The sequence below is a fragment of the Mus pahari genome, chromosome 3 (assembly GCF_900095145.1).
Source record: "Mus pahari chromosome 3, PAHARI_EIJ_v1.1, whole genome shotgun sequence".
NCBI lineage: Eukaryota > Metazoa > Chordata > Mammalia > Rodentia > Muridae > Mus > Mus pahari.
In genome coordinates, this window is record NC_034592.1 from 19,304,389 (window position 1) to 19,327,644 (window position 23,256).

General features: G+C 47.0%; 1 protein-coding gene across 1 annotated transcript in view; it reads left to right on the plus strand.

The window, feature by feature from the left end:
• Nup214 (nucleoporin 214) overlaps positions 1-23,256 on the plus strand; it is an 84,779-nt gene that overhangs the window by 57,947 nt on the left and 3,576 nt on the right. Inside the window, exons 27-33 of the mRNA XM_021193519.2 lie at positions 633-723; positions 1,179-1,237; positions 3,138-4,910; positions 8,339-8,409; positions 14,677-14,833; positions 17,337-17,489; positions 21,460-21,631. Of these exons, the coding sequence (XP_021049178.1) occupies positions 633-723; positions 1,179-1,237; positions 3,138-4,910; positions 8,339-8,409; positions 14,677-14,833; positions 17,337-17,489; positions 21,460-21,631 (2,476 nt within the window). The remainder of the gene's footprint in view (positions 1-632; positions 724-1,178; positions 1,238-3,137; positions 4,911-8,338; positions 8,410-14,676; positions 14,834-17,336; positions 17,490-21,459; positions 21,632-23,256) is intronic.

The following is a 23,256-nucleotide window of genomic DNA, read 5'->3' on the forward strand; positions in this document are numbered from 1 at the left end:
GAGTGAAGCTTAACTTGGGCTGGTAGTCAGTGTCCGCTTAGTGTCTGTTTCTAGAGTGATCACGTGTAGCAAGTGTCTGTTACCTCTGTGGGTTAAGAAAGAAGGAAGGAAGGAAGGAAGGAAGGAAGGAAGGAAGGAAGGAAGGAAGGAAGGAAGGAAGGAAGGAAGGAAAGAAAGGTGGTATTTTCTGAATTTCAAGAAAAAGTAAAACCTATGGAAAAAGCAGAAATGTATAGATAACTCTGAGGCTATTGCTTAGAAATGCTCACTGTATCAGCTTGCTTATCTTGGGATTTTGTCCCTGTGTATGTAGAAAGCATTTGCCACTCAGGCGGTGTAGAGGATTATACCCTCAGCTCTGGACTTAGGCTGCACAGAGATTGTTTTGCTGACTTTTCTGGAAAGGAGAGTGTGTCATGCCTTGATAGAGCCAAAGAGCAAGACTAAGAGACCTTGAACACAAGGAGGTGACAGGCCAGCTTCCCTCAGCTTAAGACTTGTCACAGGATACACTGGAGGTCCCAAAAACTGGGGCTGTGGCTCTGAGCAACAGCACACCGTCTGGGCTGTAGGGAATTACAGAATAGCGCTCCTAACTGACTTTTGGAATGTCCTTATTTTGTCCATTTCAGGTCCAGGGGCAGCCAAGACAGAGTCCGCTGTGACCTCGACTCCATCTGCTGCAGGACAACTCAACAAGCCTTTCTCATTCGCCTCCCCTGGGTCAGTGCTAAGTCACTATCAGCCAGATCCATGCAAGTCCTGAGCTCTCTCAGCTGTGCCAACCCATCTGCAGACAGTGCTTTAGCTGTTTGTCCTTTGTGGTCAGGGTTATCGCAGCTACTGTTTTTAAGCCTAAGCCTCTTGTCCTCTGGCAGAGAAAGTTTGTTCCCTTCTGTAGGTCATCGGGTGTACACAACAGGTGTTTTCTTTTTTCTTTTATGTTTTGGTTTTTCTGAGACAGGGTTTCTCTGTGTAGTCCTGGCTGTCCTGGAATTCATTCTGTAGTCCAAGCTGGCCTCAAACTCAGAAATCCCCCTGCCTCTGCCTCCCAAGTGCTAATCACTAGTTGTAAATTCTTCCAGGACATGTTGTATGAATGAATTATAAGGAGGAATATTTAAAAGCTGATGCTGTGTTAAGTTTGTTCCATTTTAACTTCTTTTTCCACTCCTCAGGACCTTTACTTTTGGGACAATCACACCAACCCCATCTTCTAGTTTCACTGCCACACCAGGTACAGTCCCCACGTTGCATAGTGTTCTCTTGTGTTCCCCTCATGGGAGAAGTGCTGCACATGAATGTGTGCTTTCGTTGTGACTTGTGGCTCTTCTTCAGTTGGTACAGTCAGGTTGGTAGTGATGATGTACATCAGGGACACGTTGGAGGGCTGAGAGCGGCTTGGCGCAGGGCACCTTCCAGCACACAGGACACCCTGGCTTGAGTTCATAGCAGCAGGGTAGTAGCAGAGTGTGTAACCCAGAGCTTGATGTGGGGCTGCTGAACAGGCTCAACACCTGGGCCAGACCAAGCATCTCAGTGTCATTCATGGGACCCACATGGTAGGGGAGAGCTGACCCTGACAGTTGCCCTCTGCCTGCACATTGTCTGTGAGATGCAAACATGCACACAAATAAAATATTTTAATGAAATATTTTTTTTAAAGAACTTGTTGTGAAGGAGATCTGTTTACATAACTATAAAGAGGGAAAAGACTTGCTTCTCAAAGTCTCATTTGCTGTAACATTCTAATGTTAACATGCAAACTTGGTCCCAAAAAGAGGTGGGCATAGTACTATGGAAGTAAAAGATCAAACCTGGTCCTCAACACTGGTACACATACCTGTGCTAGGAACCAGACCCACCCAAAAGACAACAGCATTGTCACGTTCCTCCAAGCTCTCTATGTAATGAAATCTATTTTTATTTTATTCAAAAGGAAGCCTTTACCATGACGTGTTCTTAATTAGGAGATTTTGAGATATAAACTGTATGATGGAGTTTGAATCACTCCTCAGCAGCCGCTGCAGCTCTGTTGCATTTCCTTTGCAGGGTTTTGTGTTTAGCGAGTTCTCATGTAACCTCATGTCTTCTGTCACCTTTGCTGGATCTGCTGACTCAGGCTTAGAGTCTCGGCTACATAGAAGCTGAGATAGGAAGCTCTCAAATTTAAAGCCTGTCTAGGCTAAAGAGTTGGTCAAGGCCAGCCTGGGCAACTTAGCACTGCACTTCCTCTAAATAAAAAGTAGAAAGGGCCTGGAAGATGGAGTGCAGCTCTGGAACACTCGCCAGGCATAACCAAGATCCTCCCTGTCCAGGGCTCACAGTTCTCTCCCATGGCTTTGCCGTGCTTTGTAGTTTGTCTGCTCTTCTTTAGTGTATTTTTGGACTATACATGTGATAAATAAGACATCAGTCATCTTTAGTTTTTCAATCAACAAACTTTTCTAGTGTGTGCTGGGAATAGAACCCAATGCTTTGTATTTAACAAATCTCTTTTCAAAATTTTATTATGAGACATGGTGTCACCGTTACTTTGAGAAGCAGATCTTAGGGAAATAAAAGTCAGGATGAGATGCAGTAGTAATCCTATATCAACTCTGAATCAGTACAGTAATGGATAACAACACAAAAACCATAAACGACATCACCAATAATATAATGCCATCCTCAGCAGGACCCTACTAAACAGATTAATTGCAATAAAAATTAGTATCTGTGGGTTGACACTCTGACCTTAAACAGTGAAGAGCTTCCAGTCTGGGTCCAATCGGGCTATGAGGATTACTCATACATTAGCTGATACCAAGAGTAGGAGGGAACCCATTATCCAGGGCACTGTGTTGAGAGCAGTCTCTTTGAGGACAATGTGTCCATTTCATGTGTCCTAGATGTCACGTGTTTGTTGTGATGTGGTGATCATAGCAGAATCTTCATTCCTTCCCACTTGAGAGCTGACTCTGGCAGTGCTGATGTTCCTGTGCAGAACAAGCGGTCATCCTGCCCTTTCTCAAGAGCCCTGCCTTAGAACCAGGCCCAGCCTGAAGAGAAAGATTGCCTTAGAAGGGCAATCAGTAGGAATATGATGAATTCTATTTTGCTAAATCCATTTTTTCCTGGTTTCTTTTTCTTGCTAGGGGCAGCACCCCCCACTAAAGAATCAGCTCAGCTTGAGGCGTTCTCATTTGGTGGGGGAGGCAAACCTTTCTCTGAGACCATTCCTGGGAACTCCCCTGCCACAGGAGTGACATCTACGCCCAGCACTTCTATAACAGCGGCCTCTCTGGAAGACTCTGCTCCATCCAGCAGCAAACCTGCAGCTCCTTCTGAAACTACTGTGTCCTCTGCTTCTAGCAAATTGGAAACTCCACCCTCCAAGTTAGGAGAGCTTCTGTTCCCAAGTTCTCTAGCTGGAGAGACGCTAGGGAGCTTCTCGGGACTGCGTGTTGGCCAATCTGAGGATTCTACTAAGCCCGTTAGTAAGGCCTCCTCCACGAACCTAGCTGGAGCCCAGCCAGCCAAGCCCTCGGGGTTTAATTTTCCTAGTACTTCAGTGTTAGGGAAGCCGGTGGAGCCCACTGTGACGTCCTCTGTGAGCCCGGCCCCAGCAGCACCAGCCTCAGCTCTGAATGTGAGCACTAGCAGTTCCTCGGCAACTGTATTTGGCAGTGTGCCCCTTACCAATGCTGGACCTTCCGGGTTCATCAGTTTTGGTGGGGCTTCTTTGGCTAGTAGCAAAGCTAGTTTCTCATTTGGAAATCCACAGACTAGTAGTACAGCATCATCAGCTACCCCAACATCGACCTCACTTGCCCCTTCCCTTCCAGCATCTTTCCCTACTTTGTCATTTGGTGGCCTCCTGAGTTCACCATCAGCTTCTTCCCTGCCTGTGTCATCTGGTAAGAGCACAGAGGAGGCCACACCACCAGCTGTGCCTGACAAGTCAGACAACAGTGAGGTTTCAGCAACAACACCCTCACTTCCAGTACAGCCACAGTCAGCCCAGACTCCCCAGGCACCTCTGCAAACTTCTGACCCTTCCAAAAAAGAACCTGTTCCTGTGCAAGCCACAGACAGCAGCCCCAGCAGACCAGCATCTTCTGACAGCTTTGTGGCAGCCACAGAGTCTTCGCCAGTAGCTCCAGGGGGCCCTGACAGCAAGATAGAGGCAGTGTCTCCTGCGTCCACCTTTGCAGGGCCTGGACAGGCTGCTGTGGCAGCAGCTGTTCTCCCAGGAGCAGGCTCAGCAGCCACTGAAGCATCGGGTACCCCTAGCACCTCCACTGTCTCCAGCAGTACCCCAACTTCTGCCACAGAGACAGCTGTATTTGGAGCTGCCACTTCTGGCTCCTCAGTCTTTACACAGCCACCTGCTGCCAGTTCTAGCTCAGCGTTCAGCCAGCTCTCCAGTAACACAGCCACTGCGCCCTCTGCCACCCCTGTGTTTGGGCAAGTGGCAGCCAGCATAACCAGCACAGCCACTGCCACACCACAGGCCAGCAGTTCAGGGTTTGGCAGCCCTGCCTTTGGAGCTTCAGCTCCTGGAGTGTTCGGACAGACAGCATTTGGGCAGTCCCCAGCCTTTGGGCAAGCAACAAGCAGCCCTGCGAGTGGCTTCTCCTTCAGCCAGCCTGGGTTCAGCTCCGTGCCTGCTTTTGGCCAGTCTGTCTCCTCTACCCCCGCATCCACCAGCGCAAATGTCTTTGGAGCTACCTCGAGTACCAGCAGCCCCGGTTCCTTCTCATTTGGACAGGCTTCTACCAATACAGGAGGGACGCTGTTTGGCCAAAACAACCCTCCTGCTTTTGGTCAGAGCCCTGGCTTTGGGCAGGGAAGCTCTGTGTTTGGTGGCACCTCGGCCACTACCTCTACAGCAGCACCTTCAGGGTTTAGCTTTTGTCAAGCCTCCGGTAAGAATCTGCAGACCATTTTGACTTTGTACTCTTCTGTGTTATTTAAAACATAACAAGCCTCCACTGTTCTTATAATTAAAAGAGAAGAGCTAGATACTGTAGTAGAGGCAGGAGGATCAGGAGTTCAAGGCTCTTGGGTACATAATACATTCAAAGCCATCCCAGGCTATATGAAATCCTGTTTCAAAAACTTAATATCCAAGATGAAGGAGGGCACTTGGTGCCCACATGGCAAGACCTGCTTTGTCCCGATTGGCTGTGCCCTGTGGCTCAGTATTGCTCCGATTCTCTTCCTCAGCAAGCTCTCTACTTTGCTGACCACAAGACTACCAATTTCACAGGTTAAAAACTACACATGTTTGTTTAAGGCCACAGCAAGTAATTTAATTTTTTTTTTAAATATTTATTAAGTGTAAGTACACTTAGATGTCTTCAGACACACTGGAAGAGGGCGTCAGATCTCATTACAGATGGTTGTGAGCCACCCTGTGGTTGCTGGGAATCGAACTCAGGACCTCTGGAAGAGCAGTCTGTTCTTAACTGCTGAGCCACCTCTCCAGCCCGTAATTTAACTCTTAATTACAATGTTTTGTTTTAATTTAGAGGCCTTAAAACTGTCATACTCATGTAGCCTGACCTCATAGTAGATGGTACAGGTGATAGAGTGGAGAGGATACAGGTCTCCCCATTTAGTTAATTGCTCTGTGGATAATTTTTATTTCTTTTGATGCCATCTTCCTTGTGGGAAGCAGGCATGTTGCTTCTTTGAATAGCAATTACACATATACAAAATGCACACATTGTACTATTTTTGAAGAGAAAACTGGATGCTTCATTCTGTATCCAATCTTAGCATCGACTTTTACTTCTAAAAGTTCCCAGCAGGCATGGTAATGTGGAGAGGTGTTCCAGTTTTGGCTTTCTGGTGGTTCTCTTATGAAAGGTAATTCCTGCCAGGCAGTGGTGGTGCACACCTTTAATCCTAGCACCCGAGAGGCAGGATCATCTCAGGTAGTTCAAGGCCAGCCTAGTCTACAAATGGAGTACCAGGACAGCCAGTTACACAGAGAAACCCTACACAGAAAACAACAACACAAAGAAAAGTGGTAATTCTTTAGCAGTTAGGCTCCAGAAGAAACAAAAAAATAATGGTTTCTTGGTAGGCAGGATTGCACATAATTGCTGACTCTTTTTTGGTGGTGGTTTATTTGAAACAACTTGTATTTGTTAAAAGGAAATGTTTCCCTTCTTTTAATGAGTGTTAAATTCTTACCAAAACAACTCAGAGCACCACCATCCCACCCCACCACCACCTGGTCTCCGTCCTGTGCCCTGAGGCTGTGGAAGCATGTGGCCCATCTGGGTGATGGGCATTTAATGGGCAGGGAGAAGGCCTAAAACTTAAAGGAGAATAAAATCTTGCCACTACTTGTCCTGAGCATCAAGGACAGGACTTTTAAAAGTGTGTACAAACATCAGTGAGCTCAATCACCAAATTTGGAACCTCCCAAGGGTCTTGTTTAAACAGGAGTGCTTGGTTGGATCCTGGGGCCAACCTCCAGTTGTCTGTTCTCACCCGTCTAATCAGCTCCAGAAATGAGCAGGAAACTCCACCACCACCACCCCTGAGTTACAGGCCTGCATCACTTGCCTCACTCCCGGTGTACCTGGCAGAAGAGACTCCACTCTAGTGGAATCCAGTACTTGAGTGTATGTAGATAGAAAGATAGCTAGTGTAGGTCACAGGCAGTGAGATCGTGAAGGTGTGCCACCCTGCCAGTTCCCACCACCTGACCTGGTAAGAGAGAAGACTTCAATCCTAGGGACTTTGTAATTTATATTACTTTAGAATGCTAACAGTGAGGCAAGGGCCTTGCAATTGGCCCTCCACATGTATGGGCTCTGTACCTGCAGATGTGGCCCTCCATGGATTGAAATAACTAGGAAAGATCTGTGCTGACCATATACACTTTTTCTTGCCATTATCCTTCAGCAGGACAGAGTAGCAGGTAGTTGACACAATCTCTTCAGTGTACCATAAATCATCCCAAGGTGATGGAAGATATGTGGGAGCCTGGACACATGGGCTCAAACACCACAGCATGCCATGTCATGCAAGGGACTGCTACATCCTCAGATTTTATATCTGGGTATTATCAGGGATCTAGAACTTACGGATACCAAGGAACAGCTGTGTTTACATTGAATTTTCCCCATTAACTCAGTGGGGAAGCATTTTTTTTAAATTGTTAATATATTTATTGACATTTTTGTGTGTGTTTGCATGCATGTATATAATGTATTTTGATCAGAATCACACACATCTCCAGGTCCTGTCTTCTCCTCCTCTCTGGAGCCCTTCTTTCTAACAACCTCCTCCTGCTGTCTGTTTCTTTTCTTTTTTTTAATGACAGTTTTTTTTAACAGTTTCATTAGCTTTTATGAGCACAAGTATGGGATTTCTTACTGGATCACAAATAACGTACCCATAAATACACTTCTGAAGAAAAATGACTCCCCTCCTCCAGTAGCCATTAACTACCAGTAGGTCCTCAACTAACCATAGGGCCTCATGAGTTCCTCCCCCTCCATCCTGGGCTGTTAGCAGGCAGGCAGTCATTCCTGCTGTGAGTACGCGAGCACAACACTCATGCCGTGTTTAGAAAACACTTTAACTTCTTCCTTCCGGTGGGCATGCTCTTCAATTCTTTATACTTCTTGCTCTGTCTGCCACAGTGTTCTGGGAGCCTTTAGTCCAACTTGGGGTAAGACACCTGACAGTCTCTTAGTCTCAGCACAGTTAGCAATCTCTTCATTAACCAACTGCCCACTACAAAAAGCTGCTCTGACTAAGACTGAGAGCAGTGTTAGTCTATGGGGATAAGTACAAGTATTCAGAAAGAAATTGGGCTTGTCTATTTAGCAGAACAACAATAATAGCATATTCCTGCCAGTGTAGGACCTTGTCAGCCTCGGCTTTTGACCAGTTTGTTTACAGTGCCAGGAATGAATTCTCTCCTGTGGAGCAGGCCTCTAAGCAGAAAGTGATAGGTTACTTCCATATATTCATGCCATGGCTGCATAAATAGGCAGGTTAGTACTGGAGCGTGTAGGATAAATACCCTGGAGAAGGCCAGTGATGGCTTCTACACCCAGTGACGTTCATAACACATCTAAAGGCTGAGGGTGTTTTGATTTGGTTTGGGTTTGGGTTTAATTTTGATGTTTAAAAAAGATTTCTCAGGGTTAGAGAGATGGCTCACCAGTTAAGAGCACTGACTGCTCTTCCAAAGGTTCTGAGTTCAATTCTCAGCAACCACATGGTGGCTCACAACTATCTGTAATGGTAAACTCATGGGTAATATATAAATAATTCTTGAAAAAAAAGATTTCTCCAAATTTAATATTTGTCTTTTGTCTTACAGGTTTCGGGTCTAGTAATACTGGTTCTGTGTTTGGCCAAGCAGCCAATACTGGTGGATCAGTCTTTGGCCAGGTAAGATATACAATTGTCTCTCTTTGTGTGGGCATCTGTCTAGTTTTTTCCCAATGTTTAGTTTATGCTCAGGGTCCAGGCTGGCAAACAACTACATACAGTTCCTTTTTTTTTTTTTCTTTTTCTTTTTTGGATTCTTTCCAGACAGGATTTCTCTGTGTAGCCCTGGCTATCCTGGAACTCACTCTGTACCAGGATGGCCTCAAACTCAGAGATCCTCAGTTAAATGCTGGCATTAAAGGCATGCACTACCATACCTGGATCCATCTCGTGTCCGCCCTTGTGTCCACCCACATCTCGTGTCCACCCCGTGTCCACCCCCATCTCGTGCCCACCCCATCTCGTGTCCACCCTGTGTCCACCCCATGTCTACCTCGTGTTCGTGTCCACCCACATCTCATGTCCACCCCATGTTCACTTCATGTGTCCACCCCGTGTCCATTTCATGTCATGTCCACCCTGTGTCCACCCCATCACATGTCCACCCCGTGTCCACCTTGTGTTGTGTCCACTTCATGTCGTGTCCACCCCATCTCGTGTCCACCCTGTTGTCCACTCCCACCCCATGTCCACCTCATGTCCACCCCCACCTTGTGTCCACCTCATGTCCAGCCCATGTCCACCTTGTGTTTACCTCGTGTCCACTGGTTGCTGGGATTTGAACTCTGCACCTTTGGAAGAGCAGTCGGGTGCTCTTACCCACTGAGCCATCTCTGCAGCTCTTAACAAGTTAGCCCTAGTGGATGAGGCCAGCTCCGGGGAGCGGGGAGGAGACATGGCTACCCTGTTTCTGGAAATACAGTGAAGGATTGTTGATGAAGACACTTAGTGCCAACCTCAGCTGCCACAAGCACATAGGCATACATGTGCCACACAGAGACACAGGGCTTCTGCAGGGGACTCCATAATGTCACCATCAGATAAGCTTTCAGGTTTGTTTTACTTAAACAGTTTGGAGTGGGGTGGGGGAGAAGGAGCTGTACAATGTTCTCTTCTGGCCTCCATGGGCATCAGGCACACGTGATACAGGCAGAACACTCCTATGCACAAACATGTTGTATTTGTGTGAGTGTGTGTGTATATGTATGCACCGTGTATGTTCAGTAACAGTGAAGGTACAGAGGACAGCAGATCCCCTGGAACTGGAGTTACAGATGGTTGTAAGTCACCACCTGTGTGCTGGGAACCAACCCCAGGCCTTCTACAAGAGCAGTATGTGCTCTTAACTGCTAAGCCATCCCTCCAGCTCTGAGAAATAATTTTTAAACTTTTTTTTTTTTTTTTTTTGAGACAGGGTCTCACTGTGTAGCCCTTGTTGTCCTGAGAACTTTCTGGGTAGACTGGTGGACTCTAACTCACAAAGATTCTACTGCCTCTGCCTCCCAAGTGTTGGAATTAAAGGCTTCTATACCTTTTTTTTTCCCATGACAGGGTCTCTCTGTGTAGTCCTGGCTCTCCTAGAACTCAGAGATTGGCCTGCCTCTGCCCCCCGCCCCGTCCCCACTGAGTGCTGAGATTAAAGTTCCGTGCCACCATTGCCTGGTCAGAAAGAAATGGTTTAAATGTTTTCCTCCCACCCCCGAGATAGGGATTCAGCTAGGATGCTCTGGAGTCTGCTGTGTAGCCAACACTTTGAACTGAGGCGCCATCTCTCCAGCCATTTGTTTTATCTGTTTACTTTCAGAGCTAGTGATCAAACCTAGGGCCTTGTGCATGCCAGGCAACTGCTCCTCCACCAACTACACCCCCAACACAAACTTGTCTTCTTGGCTTGTATTTCATTCAGCAGGGGAGAGCTGGACACTAGAGTCTTTCTGAGCTTCCAGAAAACCAGAAGAAAGAGACTGACTGGGCTCTGCTCCCTCCAGTGTGTCTCAGCCCTGGTGCTTGCCCCAGAGGGCCTGGACACGCCTGTGCCCTCCTCTCTGCTGGGCAGCTCATTCACATCAACAACGGTGCTGCTACCGTATAGTGTTCATTTTTTTTCCCTAAATATTAAACATGCTTATTGTAGAAATTCAGAGTCTACAAAGATGTGTACCTGAAGATGCACAGAATCGGGTCATCTATAACCTCCCTGCCTACTGTGGTCTCAACTCTTCAGGACCTATTCAGCCTTGCTCATCTGAACGGGTGATTAGAGCATACTGTCTGTGTTGCAGATGTCCCTAGGCCCCTCCAGGAGGCCATGTTAGCCTTGCAGGGTCCCTCTTCTTTTTGGCCTGCTGCCTGACACCCTTGGCTACCAGTCAAAGTCCTTTTCTGTTCTGTCTAAAGTCCTGGAGGACCCCGCTTGAGTTCCCTCTATGGCTTCCTTGCACGCAGTATCCTTGACTCAGTCCCGTGGGATTGAGCCTAGGGACTGCTAGGAGGGTCCAGCCTTGGGTGTGCAGTTTTCCTGCCCTCGGTCATTCCCGAGTGGTGAATCAGGAAGGTACCGGATGGTCTCATGCCAAGAGCAGGTCGTCTTCTCCAAAGCTGTGTTGATCATTTCTGGACACCCAGGTCCCTAAGTGTCCCTGCACAGCCCCAGGTCTTATCAAACCCATCAGAAAATCCCTCCTCAGCCCATCCCCCACCCCCAGTCTCTGGAGGCAGCTTCTACACTGCACTTACCAGGTGCCCATCTTTTCTGAGAAAAGACTTTTCTGCTCATGAGCTTCCAGTGACAGCCGTCAACTACTGTCAGGCTTGACCACAGCTTTCAGAACCCAAAAGTCTTTCCCTGGAAATTTTTTGGGTTAGCAAAGATGGTGGTCCCTTTCCGGTAGCAAATCTGTGATCTGGTTTAATCCCAGCGCTCGGGAGGCAGAGGCAGGTGGATTTCTGAGTCAGCCAGCCTGGTCTACAAAGTGAGTTCCAGGACAGCCAGGGCTACACAAAGAAGCCCTGTCAGAGAGGGAGAGGGAGGGAGGGAGAGAGAAAAGAAAGAGGGAGAGGAAGAGTGACAGAGCAGAAAGTACAATGTACTGCTCCTCACAACAAAATAGATGCCTGAGCCAAGCTGGTGCTGATGTCTGGAGAGGGAAGCCCGCCACTACTGTGTTTACCCTCAGGGTAACTAGGCCAGGAAGGCTCCCCTGAGAGCACAGCAGTACTGACACTGCTCACTTTCAGAGGAATGGCAGGAGTTCCACGAAGCACTGGGAGTGTGAGCTGTCAGAGCACTGACATCACAGCACCCAGCATTTGTCAGCATTCAGTAAGCTTTTCATATGGAAAGTTTGACCTTAACAAAAAGATTAGGGCTGGTGTGAGGACTTGGTGGGTGCAAGGGCATGCTCACATATGTGCACGCACACTATAAACATAAAAAAGAAAAAGAAGAAAATAGGTCAGTGACAGCTAGACAAGAAGACAGCTGTTGTCCAGCACTGTCGCTGCTTGGGACTGTAGGCCAGAACTCGGGGCCAGACCAGGAAGATCACCACACAGTTCAAAGTCAATTTGGACTACATAGCAGAAATATATTATCTCAGAATTTAATTTTAATTTTAAAACTGAAATGGGACTTGCAAGGTAGCTCAGTGGTAGAAGGAGCTTATGACCTAAGTTTGAGCCCCACGAATCAAGAGATGGAAGCAGATTGTCCATACATTATATACATGTATGGTGTGCAGCATGCACATGTGTGAGCTCGTGCACACACATACACAAGAAGTGGAGAAGAGCTGAATTGGTAATTTTTATGTTTTATTTTACCATAATATAAAAAAAGAAAGTAGACTAGACATGACAGCACATCACCTATAATCCCAAAACTCAGGAAATAGATACAGGAGAATCACTGCAAGTTTGAAACCAGGTTGTGTTACATAATTGAATTTGAACCAGCTTTTATATAGTGAGATCTGTCCTAAACCAAAAATAAATAAATCAATAACATCACAGAAAGAAAAAAAAATAGAGTCCCAGCAGGGTAAAGGCACTTCTTGTCAAAGCTAATGACCTCAGGATCGATCTTTGGAACCAACATGGTAGAACCAGAGAATTGATTTCATTAAGTTTGTCCTCTCATCTGCACAAGCTTGTCATGACACATAAAAATAAATGTAATTTTAAAAAACTACTAAAGGATAGATAACCAGTAGGCATAAAGATGGTCAGCGTGATTAGTAATGCAATTTACAGCCCAGACATAGATACCAGACATACATACCATACATAATACTGCAAACGTCAGAAGGCCGGAGGAATACACTGGGCAGCTGATGTGCTTGTTAGACATGAGTAGCCAAGAGTGGTTTCCTGCTTCTGAGAGACAGACAGACAAGACGATCTCCAGGGCTTCCCGGCTAGGCAGTGAGTAAGTCCAAGTTCAGCGGGACCCTGTCTCTGCAAGTGGAGTAAAGCAGAGAAGCTCACCACCAGTGCCTAGTTTCACACACAGATAAATATACAGTATGTTTCAGGACACACACATGCTCCTAATAGGAGCATAAATGGGTCACCAAGCTTAGACAATAGTTTGATATCATCTGGTAAAGGAACTACCTAGAATTGTTCTTTAGAGAAATGTTTGCACATAGGTACCAAGTTACAAGAGAAATGTCATAAAGAAACCCTGTCGGGAGGAGAAAAAAAAATGGTTCCAAAGATAAAAGTGCTCACTGCCAACCTGATGACCTGAGTTTAATCCCTGGGATCTACATAGTAGGAGCGAACATATTCTCAAGACGTGTTCGGTGACCTCCATATGTGGTGCACACACACACACACACACATATAAATGAAATACCCTTTAAGATGTTTATGTTCAAAGGGAAGAAAATAAAAATTAAAAATAATGTTCAGGCCTATAATGGTATCTACTCAAGAGCCTGAGGCAGGAGGATCACAGTTTAGATTAGGACCTGTGTGGTCTAAAAAAGTTTCAAGGCTTGATTAAGTTAGTGGATTAGCAGTAGAGTATTTATCAGCGTTCAGGTAGATGCAAGTTCAGTGGGCCCAGCTATGGAAAGCAAGCAATGACAGCCGGTGTGGGTGACTGACACAGACATAAAACTCCATGTTGTGTTCTCCAGAGAGAGTGTTTACCCACTTTTCCCATCATACAACATTCGTTTCTGGGTGGTGGGGAGTAGTCCTGACTGGCTAACATGTGCAAGGGTGTAGACATCACTCACATCATGAATTGCTGAGATACGAATAAAATGTGATGTAAACAAAACTTATTCCAAGGGTTTCATAGCAAATCACCTCATACCAGTTGGTAGAGTTCACCATTCTAATCAACCATCGCATTCTTTGGTTCTGTATATCATGAACTCAGAGTGGTAGTGTGCTGCCTTGCCTTTGTTTCAGAGCTGCGGTGGCTGCTGGAGGAGTGGGAGGCTAGGGGCCTGGGTGTCCAGGAGTCTCACTGCTTGGTCACATCTACCTCTGGCCTTTCTGCATTTTTATCTTTGCACATTGTAGAGGCTGTAGAGGAGTATGTCAGCTTTGCACAGGGGCCATGCTCCTTTCTCTGTATCATTCTAATGTTAGTACATGGTATGCGCAGGCAAGCCCTCAGGAGCAGTTTATTTCCCACCATTTTGAAGTGGGCAGGTTTCTGTCTCACACCACTGTGCCCCTCAGCTGGCAGCCCCCATTGTTCCTCTGCACTGCTGCCCTTTCCTAAATCCTGTCTTATCAGCCAATGTCAGCTTAACTAATGTGAGCAGCCCCCAAACCACAAGCTGGTCTCTGAAAGGATGGTTTCTAAGCAAAAAGAGTGCCCGGAGCTTGTGCAGCTCTGAGTCAGCATGTACCCCGAGTTAGCAGCATCCTGAGTGCTCGGATGCAATTCAGCAGTGCTCATCATTTCAGCAACAGGGCTAATTTAGGCTACTCTCAGCAGCACTGGGCAAGTCATTGTGAATGAGAAGTGCACAGAGCAGAGAAACGCCTGTATATCACTAGTCACTGCTCGTGACGTCACCTGACACTAGTGAAGGCATTGGAGCTTCTCCATTCTCAAATGTGGATTCGTAAATCTGTAATACTTGGTTTCCCTGCCGCTGGTGTTAAGTCAGACAGTGCAGGCAACATGGCAGATAAGCATTGCCACCTACTCTAAATGCAGTAACCGAAGAACCTCAGATTTGTAGGGAGTCTTCCAGAATCAGCTTCTCCTAAGTGTCTCATCCAGAGATGATGAGAGTTCTCTTTGCCCATCTGCCCTGGCTGTGGGCTGTCCAGCCAGGCTGTGCCTGCAGTTTTACAATGATCTCTAATCCTTTCTTGCTTCCTATTCCCCTCCCCATCCCCATTTGTTTTTTTCAGCAATCATCCACTTCCAGTGGTAGCGTATTTGGGTCTGGAAATGCTACAAGAGGGAGCGGTTTCTTCAGCGGCCTTGGGGGAAAACCCAGCCAGGATGCTGCCAACAAAAACCCATTTGGCTCAGCCAGTGGGGGCTTTGGATCTACAGCTGCCCCACGTGAGTTGAGAAGTTTCCCAGCTCCACCCCCATCCTCTCACATCAAAGCTTCAAATACAAGTGCAGGAAGGACTGACGCTAGAGAGGGTCTGCACCTACACTGCTCTACTTTGGTGGTTATTGTTATTTTAATAAGGAGTCCTCCTTACCTATGAAAGGACAGTAGAGCTTTGGGGACAGATGAGTCCTCTCCTAAGGCCAAGCTCACTCTGTTTTCTGTCCTGAGGTTGCCTGAAGGCAGTGTGACAGACAGCAGCCCTGAGCCCCACACAGACACAGGGCTCCCGCTCACCTTACTCCTCTGACACTGAAGTACCCTAGTGTGGGCTTGGACCTGCGTGGTTCTCTCATTTACCTCTGCTGCCATTTCCCCTGAAGCTGGATTTCCTAGCACGTTTTTCTCCAGCTGATTTCTCATGTTGTGTGTTGATCTGTCTGTCACAGTTGGAAGTAGAAGATGCTGTATACTGCTGCTGTGGGTGGATGGCAAGTTGTATTCTTGCCATCCTTGCCTTACCTGCTTCCACTTAAGTGCTGTATTGAGCTGTCCATATTAATGAGTGTAGTGCCTGCATCTCTCAGCTGTTTTCATCATATTAAGGCCTGTGGCATGAAGAGAAATGTTTTCTGTCTCAGATTTGCTCTTCTGGTTGTATGGATCAAGGATTGGTTGTCCTGATGTCTCTGCTCTAATAACGTGGCAGGATTGCTTGGCCAGGTACTTCCCTCCTAGGTCATCAGGCTGTGCCAGGAGGGGTTTAGAACCTACAGTGAAAGGATCTCAAAAATTGTATTCGCAGAAACTGTTCTGCAGGTGAACAACAGAGTCCTGATAAGTAAAGCAAGAATGAAAGGCAGGGGCTGAGCCCTGATGTGACGGAAAGTCTGACCACCTGTCCCCGAGACGGAAAGACTCTGTAGCAAATGCTATAAAAGCGAGAAAAGAGCAGATGTGACACTCAGCTCACATACATGTAACATGCTAAACATAGCCCACAGCATCATCACTGGTCATGCTGGTTAGAAATTGATGTGGATCCCAGATGTGTGTTATTTACCAGCCAGTTTGTTAATGGCTTAGATGTGTCATATCCCATTAAGCATCCATCTGCGCCAGTCCATCTCTGGCAGCATGACTTTTGCTCATCAGCTGACCTTCTCCCAGAGGTCAGTCTGAGCTAGTATGCACTAGCCCATGGGAATTGACCTTGCACATCCCTGCCCGTGCCCACGTTCAGTGTCTGAAGTCAGCTGAAAAGAGTGTCGACCCAGAGGGAGTGAGCACCCCTGACTCTCCTCTCCATGGATGGTTGTTAAACGGCCTCCATACCAGACAGCTGGTGGTCTTAATGGCTTTTTATGATTTCCTAGTGAAGGGATCAGGATCTTGTTAAACCCTAGGACTGAGTAAATGCAGGCTAGTGAGAGGCAGGAGCTGGAAGAGCTGAGCTGCATCCTTCTCCAGTCTCCAGTGACTGCCTTGCTCCCTGGTGACTCTGGCATCCCGTGCTCATGAGCACTGCTCTTCTCCTGGCTGAAGTCAGTGGGTTTCCTGCCCACCTCTCACATAGGCCTTCTCCGTTACCGTGCCCAACTTTGTTATGGTTGGGAAATCCATCTCAAGTCAAATATTCTTAAGCTGCTTTTCTTTTGCCACAGTTCTGATGCAGAAATCTTTGGCAGCTTCCTACCAATGATAGGATAGAGACCGAGCTCATTTCAGTCTAGATGACCAAGACAGACAATCTGAGAAGACTGTATAGTAGGAGATGGGGTATCATGTGATGTCTGTATATACATACATAGACATGTATGTATGTATGTGTGTATGTATGTGTACGTGTGTCTGTGTGTGTGTGTGTCTGCACATGTCCAAGGAAAAATGTTTTTGAAACATTGACCATTTCTTCATGGTGAAGACGTTTTAAAAATACTTCTAGCTTTAAAAACATAAACTGTGCATACCATTATCCATAGCAGCTTCTCCCTTCCTTGTCATGAGCGTAAACAGATTTCAATAAAATATAGTCATCCAAACGCTGTAAGGACATAGGGGTTATTCCTGACCCCGCCTCTCTCCTCCACCAGTCAGAGAACAGTGGCAGGACTCTGCACAGCCCAAGCAGCAGCCAGCATGCTGGCCGCCCTATGCTGGACCAGACTCTGCTCTAACTCTTGAGTCTTGTAGTTTGACATGTGAGAGATGTGATCTGGCTTTGTTGTAAAGACGTTTAAGCACGGGAGGCAAGCACTGGTCACCCTTGGTGGATGGACCAAGACCTCTGGGAGCCCTGCTGTGAGGCCTCTGTTGCCCTTTAGTTTTCTCCCTGTAGAGCTGTGCCAGGAAGACCTGCACCTGAGTGTCAGTGATTTCAGACTCAGCATCTGGAGCTCTGCTGGGCTGTGCCATTGTCCTGTCTAGAGACTCAGCTGATCTGACTCCCTTCTGTCATCTGAATTTTTCCTGTTCAGGCTCCCTCACACCTGTCCTTATTCCCTTTAGATCCCTCTAATCTGTTTGGGAACAGCGGAGCTAAGACGTTTGGAGGGTTTGGAAGTTCATCCTTCGGGGAACAGAAGCCTGCTGGCACATTCAGCTCTGGCGGTGGGAGCGTAGCATCCCAAGGTTTTGGATTTTCCACTCCAAATAAAACAGGTAACCCACAAGTGACCCATGCTTATCTGTGTGCATGTGTGACTGACTCGAGAGCTTATGTAAGGTACCCCTTTGGAGGCAACGTCCTTGGGTGCTTATCTCAAGGGACTGGGATTACAGTAAGAAGTTACTTTGTTCTCCAATGTATTTTTGTATTTATTGAGAATCTACTGCATTTCTAATACATAAGACATGCTTTTTAAAAAAAAGAAAGAAACCAGGCTAAAGAGATGGCTCAGTGGTTAAGAGCTCTGACTGCTCTTCCAAAGGTCCTGAGTTCAATCCCCAGCACCCACATGGTGGCTCACAACCATCTGTAATAGGATCAGATGCCGTCTTCTGGTGTGTCTGAAGATAGCTACAGTGTATTTATTTATAATAATAAATCTTTGGGCTTGAGCAAGAGGGGCTGACCGGAGTGAGCAGAGGTTCTAAATTCAATTCCCAGCAACCACATGATGGCTCACAACCATCTGTATAGCTACAGTGTACTCATATACATAAAATAAAATTAATTAATTAATTAATTAATTTTAAAAAAAAAAAAGGAACAATGGCTGCTCTTTCAGGACCTAGGTTCGATTCCCACACCCATGTAGCAGCTCACAACTATCTGTAACTCTAGTTCCAAGGGATCCAACACCATGTTCTGACCTCCATGAACACCAGGCATCCACACGGTACACAGATACACATGAAGGCAAGCATTTGTACACATAAGTTAAACAAACATTATATAACACATTTCATATTAATGCATACTGTTCTTTTTTTTTTTAAAGATTTATTATTATATCTATGTACACTGTAGCCATCTTCAGATGCACCAGAAGAGGGCATCAGATTTCATTACAGATGGTTGTGAGCCACTATGTGGTTGCTGGAACTTGAACTCAGGACCTTCGGAAGAGCAGTCGGTGCTCTAAACCACTGAGCCATCTCTCCTACTCCATGAAGCACATTGTTAATTTCTGTCACCTGTCTGTCTGTGGTCTGTCACTGCCTGCAATACTGGTCCTGTTGGTGGGAGACTGGAGTGAGAGTTTTGGGAGGGGGCAGGATGGTGCTGTGGAAAGGGAGGGGCCAGGATGGTGCTGTGGAAAGGGAGCTTCTAGAAATCTGTCCTCAGGGAGTGGGCAAGACTGTTTGCCCTTGGATGGGTGGCCTTTTCTGAATAGTTCCCTGCCTGAGGAGTTGACACTGATTTTGGAGTGGCTGACCCAGATTAGAAAGTGACCCTGAGGTGGAGTGGCTTCTAGATATGTGCCGTGTTCCTTTCTAAGACCTTGGACTGACAACTGAGTCCTAGGTTGCTAGTTCTTAGCATCTTTTCCCTAGAATTTGGTAAAATGTACTAGAAATAGGCATTGCAGCTTCATTTGGTGGATACATACAGAATAATTTTAAAATGAAAAGGCCTCAGCCTTTAGCTCTAATTACAAGGACAAGTTTGGAGCTGGTGGTACTGACAGAAAGCATGGCCACTTGGCAACCTTTCTTAAAAAACAAACTGGGTGGCTCCTGATCAGTGGCCTCCCACGCAGCTCATGACATGTACACATGGAAATCAAATCAGCATGTACACTTGAGAAACGTTACATTGTTAACCACTGAGCCTTTCTATCTTTTTAGGCACCTGATGTTTCCTTTACTTCTTCTGTTCTGGGGTGTGGCTCTGTGTTCCACATTGTCCTGGTGGACTTGAATTGAGAAGCTGGTGAATGTGTTTTCTGTCTTACAAAAAAATATACCTCCCACCTAGACATTTGTTTTCCTAATTCTGGTTTTTCTACTTGGTGAGCATCCAGAATGAGGACTGACAGGGACCCAGGAATCTGAGCAGACAAAGGAGACTGTCTGCCCTGCACTCAGCTTGCCCACGTGCTCAGGGAGCACTGGCCTGAAGGTGGATTGAAGGGCTTGGACAGGAGGCCGGGTGCACTCAGTGCGAGAAGGTGCGCTCAGGGGCCTGTGAGGGGATCAGTCAGACGTCCAGCTCAAAGGGGCAGCGTCCGCCCCCACTGTAAGAGCGGTTTCAGGCAAAGCCTTTGGATGAGCCTTTGAAAACTAGTGTCTGCTCCTCCTCCCTTCAGTAAACACTGCCTCAGAGCTAACACTATTGGAGGCCACCACAGAAGGGACGGGAGACGGAACTTGCCATGGCCTCACTGCCAGCCAGCCTGGGGTCTGCAGGCATTTCTTCGTCAGTTAGAAAGCAGGACACATGACAGGGCCATGAGAGGTTCCAATCCCAGCTCTGCCACCTACCCATGCTAATTAGTTAGATGGGAAGGTAATCTGAGAGCTTGATGCCACTGGAGGAAGGGCCCAGGCTAGCCAGGAGAGGGTGGGAGCTGCACTGATGCAGCTGCCACCGCCCCTGGAGGCCCAGAGAACGGAGTGTCTGGCCAGCAAACCTGCTTCTTGGTTGCTAGGTCACTCAGCTGCAGCTGAGCTTCTGCTCTCATTGGAGGGAGTCGCCTGACCCCCAGAACTAAGACCAAAGCAACCATTCTCTTTCATTTAGCTATACACCAAGATTGTTTTGCTTTTGCACGTGTGCCTGCCGCCTGCCTGCCTGCCTGCCTGTCTGTCTGTCTGTCTGTCTGTCTGTCTGTCTGCTGGCTCTCCTACCAGCTCCAGGTTAATTTCTGGGTCATAAAAACCTCTCATTTTTCGCTCACATTCCAGCAAGAAGTCTAAACAATATTGAATACGAGGTGTCTGTCTAGGAAGAAAGTGCAACTAGATCTGTAGTCAGTTTAAATAATTAAAGGACAATGTTTTTTTAGCACTTTTTTTCCATTCTGTTTATGTTTGTAAGCCACCAGTCTCTGTAGCACAGCCTGGAATTTCACTCAAGGTTTTAAAATACAGAATGGTAACCCAAACATGAGCCACGGCAGTACCTCCTCAGCTGTGCAACCCTGTGAACGATAGACACAGAATTCAATTGCAAGTAGCAGCTTCGGCTCGCCTGACTGCACTCGTGCCCTACATTTGATCTTCTGATCACGGTGGCAGGAGCGGGTGTGAGGACGGTAAAGCAGATCTGCCACTTGGACAGGAGATTTGCTGTCAGCAGTAATGGCCCTGCCTCTGATCTGAGCCCAGCATACCCTCACTACCCTTCTCTTCTGAACCTCAAAACTAGAGCAAATCTCGGAGGTTTGGGGATACCTCAGGAACAGTCTGAGGAGGCTGCCTAGTGCTGGACCTGACCCAGTTCTGTTGTCTCCATCTTGCCTGTAATGGCCTAGAGTAATGATCTGGGCGCTTAGGCCATCCTCACAGCTGTCTTAACACCTGGTCACATGTATGCTGTAGCCTTCATCCAAAATGAGAGTCAGTGCACTTTATAGTCATGCCACAAGTCAGGGACATTGGTGATAGGCCCACAGCCACCTGCCTGTAAATAAATAAAAGGTATGTGGCTGGGTGCCAGCGTGCACCACCCTGCTTCTGTTGTGACCCAGTTCATATGTTCTGCCAGGGAAGGGGCTTTGAACCTCCGATTTTATCAGCTGGGTATCCCTGAAACTAGGAACCTGCTGTGTATGATAGTAAACAATAAAGCCTGTCACCCTGCTACTGCTGGGTTGAGACACAAGCTTTGGGGATAGGGTTTCTATGAGGAGTCGCAGCTATCATGGGGCTAGAAAGTAACCTGGGATGGACCTGCAGAGGTTAGGGTGGTTTGTTCTCAACAGGACTTGAGTTACGTTCCACCTGCCTCAGGGAGGCACTGGGTGTTCAGATCTCTTAGTGCCACAGACCCTCTGCTCCTAGTGGGGGAAGCAGTTTGGCTGAGGGGTTGAGGTTGGGGTGTTGTGCTTTTTGGCTTCTTGTGTTGGAATTACTGACATCCTATCTCCCTTTCTCCTCTTTTGATTTGGTTTCTGGCTGCTTGATGCCTTCTTTCCTGTCTCCTTTTCTTTCTCCCTGTTCTGTTTGCCTCTGTTTTGCTCAGGTGGCTTCGGTGCTGCTCCAGTGTTTGGCAGCCCTCCTACTTTTGGGGGATCCCCTGGGTTTGGAGGGGTGCCAGCATTCGGTTCAGCCCCAGCCTTTACAAGCCCTCTGGGCTCGACGGGAGGCAAAGTGTTCGGAGAGGGTACTGCGGCTGCCAGCGCAGGAGGATTCGGGTAAGCTGCAGACGGGACCTGGGAAAACCACAAATTTGTGCAGCCCAAAGCACCAGGGCCTGGCATTCTTACATTCTCTAAACCACACAGTGACCTGGCAGCCTTGCCTTTAAGTAGACAAAAAAAAGTTGCTAGATTTCTTTTTCTCTAGGACAAGGCACATTGTAAGCAGGTTCTTAAATCATTGGCCACAACATTGCTGGCTGTCAGTGCGCAGCATGCAGGACATCGATACCCTGTTCTCTGGACCAGGTTTAGCTGCAGCCAGGCCAGTTTCTCAGGTGGTCCTTATATTAGAAAGTGCTGAAGAAAGAGTTAGAATTATTCTCTTGAGGTCCCAGTTAGCCTTAGCAAACAACTCCTACAACATAGGATACCAACTGGACAACCCCCACTCAAGACTGCTGTTCTCTTAGCTATCAACAGCTGCTCTATACACATCCTACACACATCCTTATTACAAAATCCCATGGCTGGGCCTGGAGAGATGGCTTAGCAGTTAAGAGCACTGACCAATCTTCCCGGGGAATCGCGTTCAAATCCTAGCACCCACATGGCAGCTCACAATTGTCTGTAACTCCAAGATCTGATACCCTCATACAGATGTTCATGCAGGCAAAACAACAATGTATATAAAATAAAAATTAATGAAAGATGAAGATACCAAAAAGAAGGTGGAGTTTCTTCTAATGGCCCTAGAATTTTAGTCTCATTGCCAGAACTCCAAGGAAAGAAGTAACCTTTGCTGCACTGTACCATCTCAGCTGAGTATCTGTGCTGAGGTCTGCAGAGCCCTCAGCTGAAGGAGATGCTGATGCCTAAAGTAGGCCCAGACACACTCGCATCCTCAGTTCTCAGCTCAGGACAGAGATCTGAGGGTGAAGAGTAACATGGGTGTCGGACATGAGACAGCAGCCACTTTATCCTGGAAAGAGAGCACGTTCTTAACAAACTCGGCTCCACAGAGTGCTCAGGAAGAGCATGCAAGAGGACAGGCACGCCTTAGATTTCTTGTGCAGGCTAAGGTATCTTGGTCATTTCTCCTTGGGAAACTCCAAGAACAACAGTTAAAGAGAACTTCCAGAAGAGAGAGTTGAGAAGTGCTCTAAGCATGTGTTTTGCACAGTTCTGGATGGACTCCCATCTGTATGCACTGGGAATCTTAAGGTTTTGTTAACTTACGTGAAAGCAGCTGTTTGCTATACTAGTAGAGAAGTCTCTTCAGGGTTGTAAGTGTAGCTCCGTGGTAGGGGCTTACTGGGCACCCTCCCAGTCCTAAGTGAGTGCCCAGCACCACCGTAACAGGGTTAGTTTCCCCACATAGGTAACAGACACCTATTGAGGATGCTGAAGAAGGAGGGTTGTGGACTCTGAAGCTAGCATGGGTTACATAGGAAGACCCTATGCCAAAGAGTAATAATAAGGAATTAAAAATAGAGCTGGGGGGGCTGGAGAGATGGCTCAGCAGTTAAGAGCACTGACTGTTCTTCCAGAGGTCCTGAGTTCAATCCCCAGCAACCACATGGTGGCTTACAACCATCTGTAATGGGATCTGATGCCCTCTTCTGGTGTGTCTGAAGAGATCAACAGTGTACTCACATATATGAAATAAATTAATTTAAAAA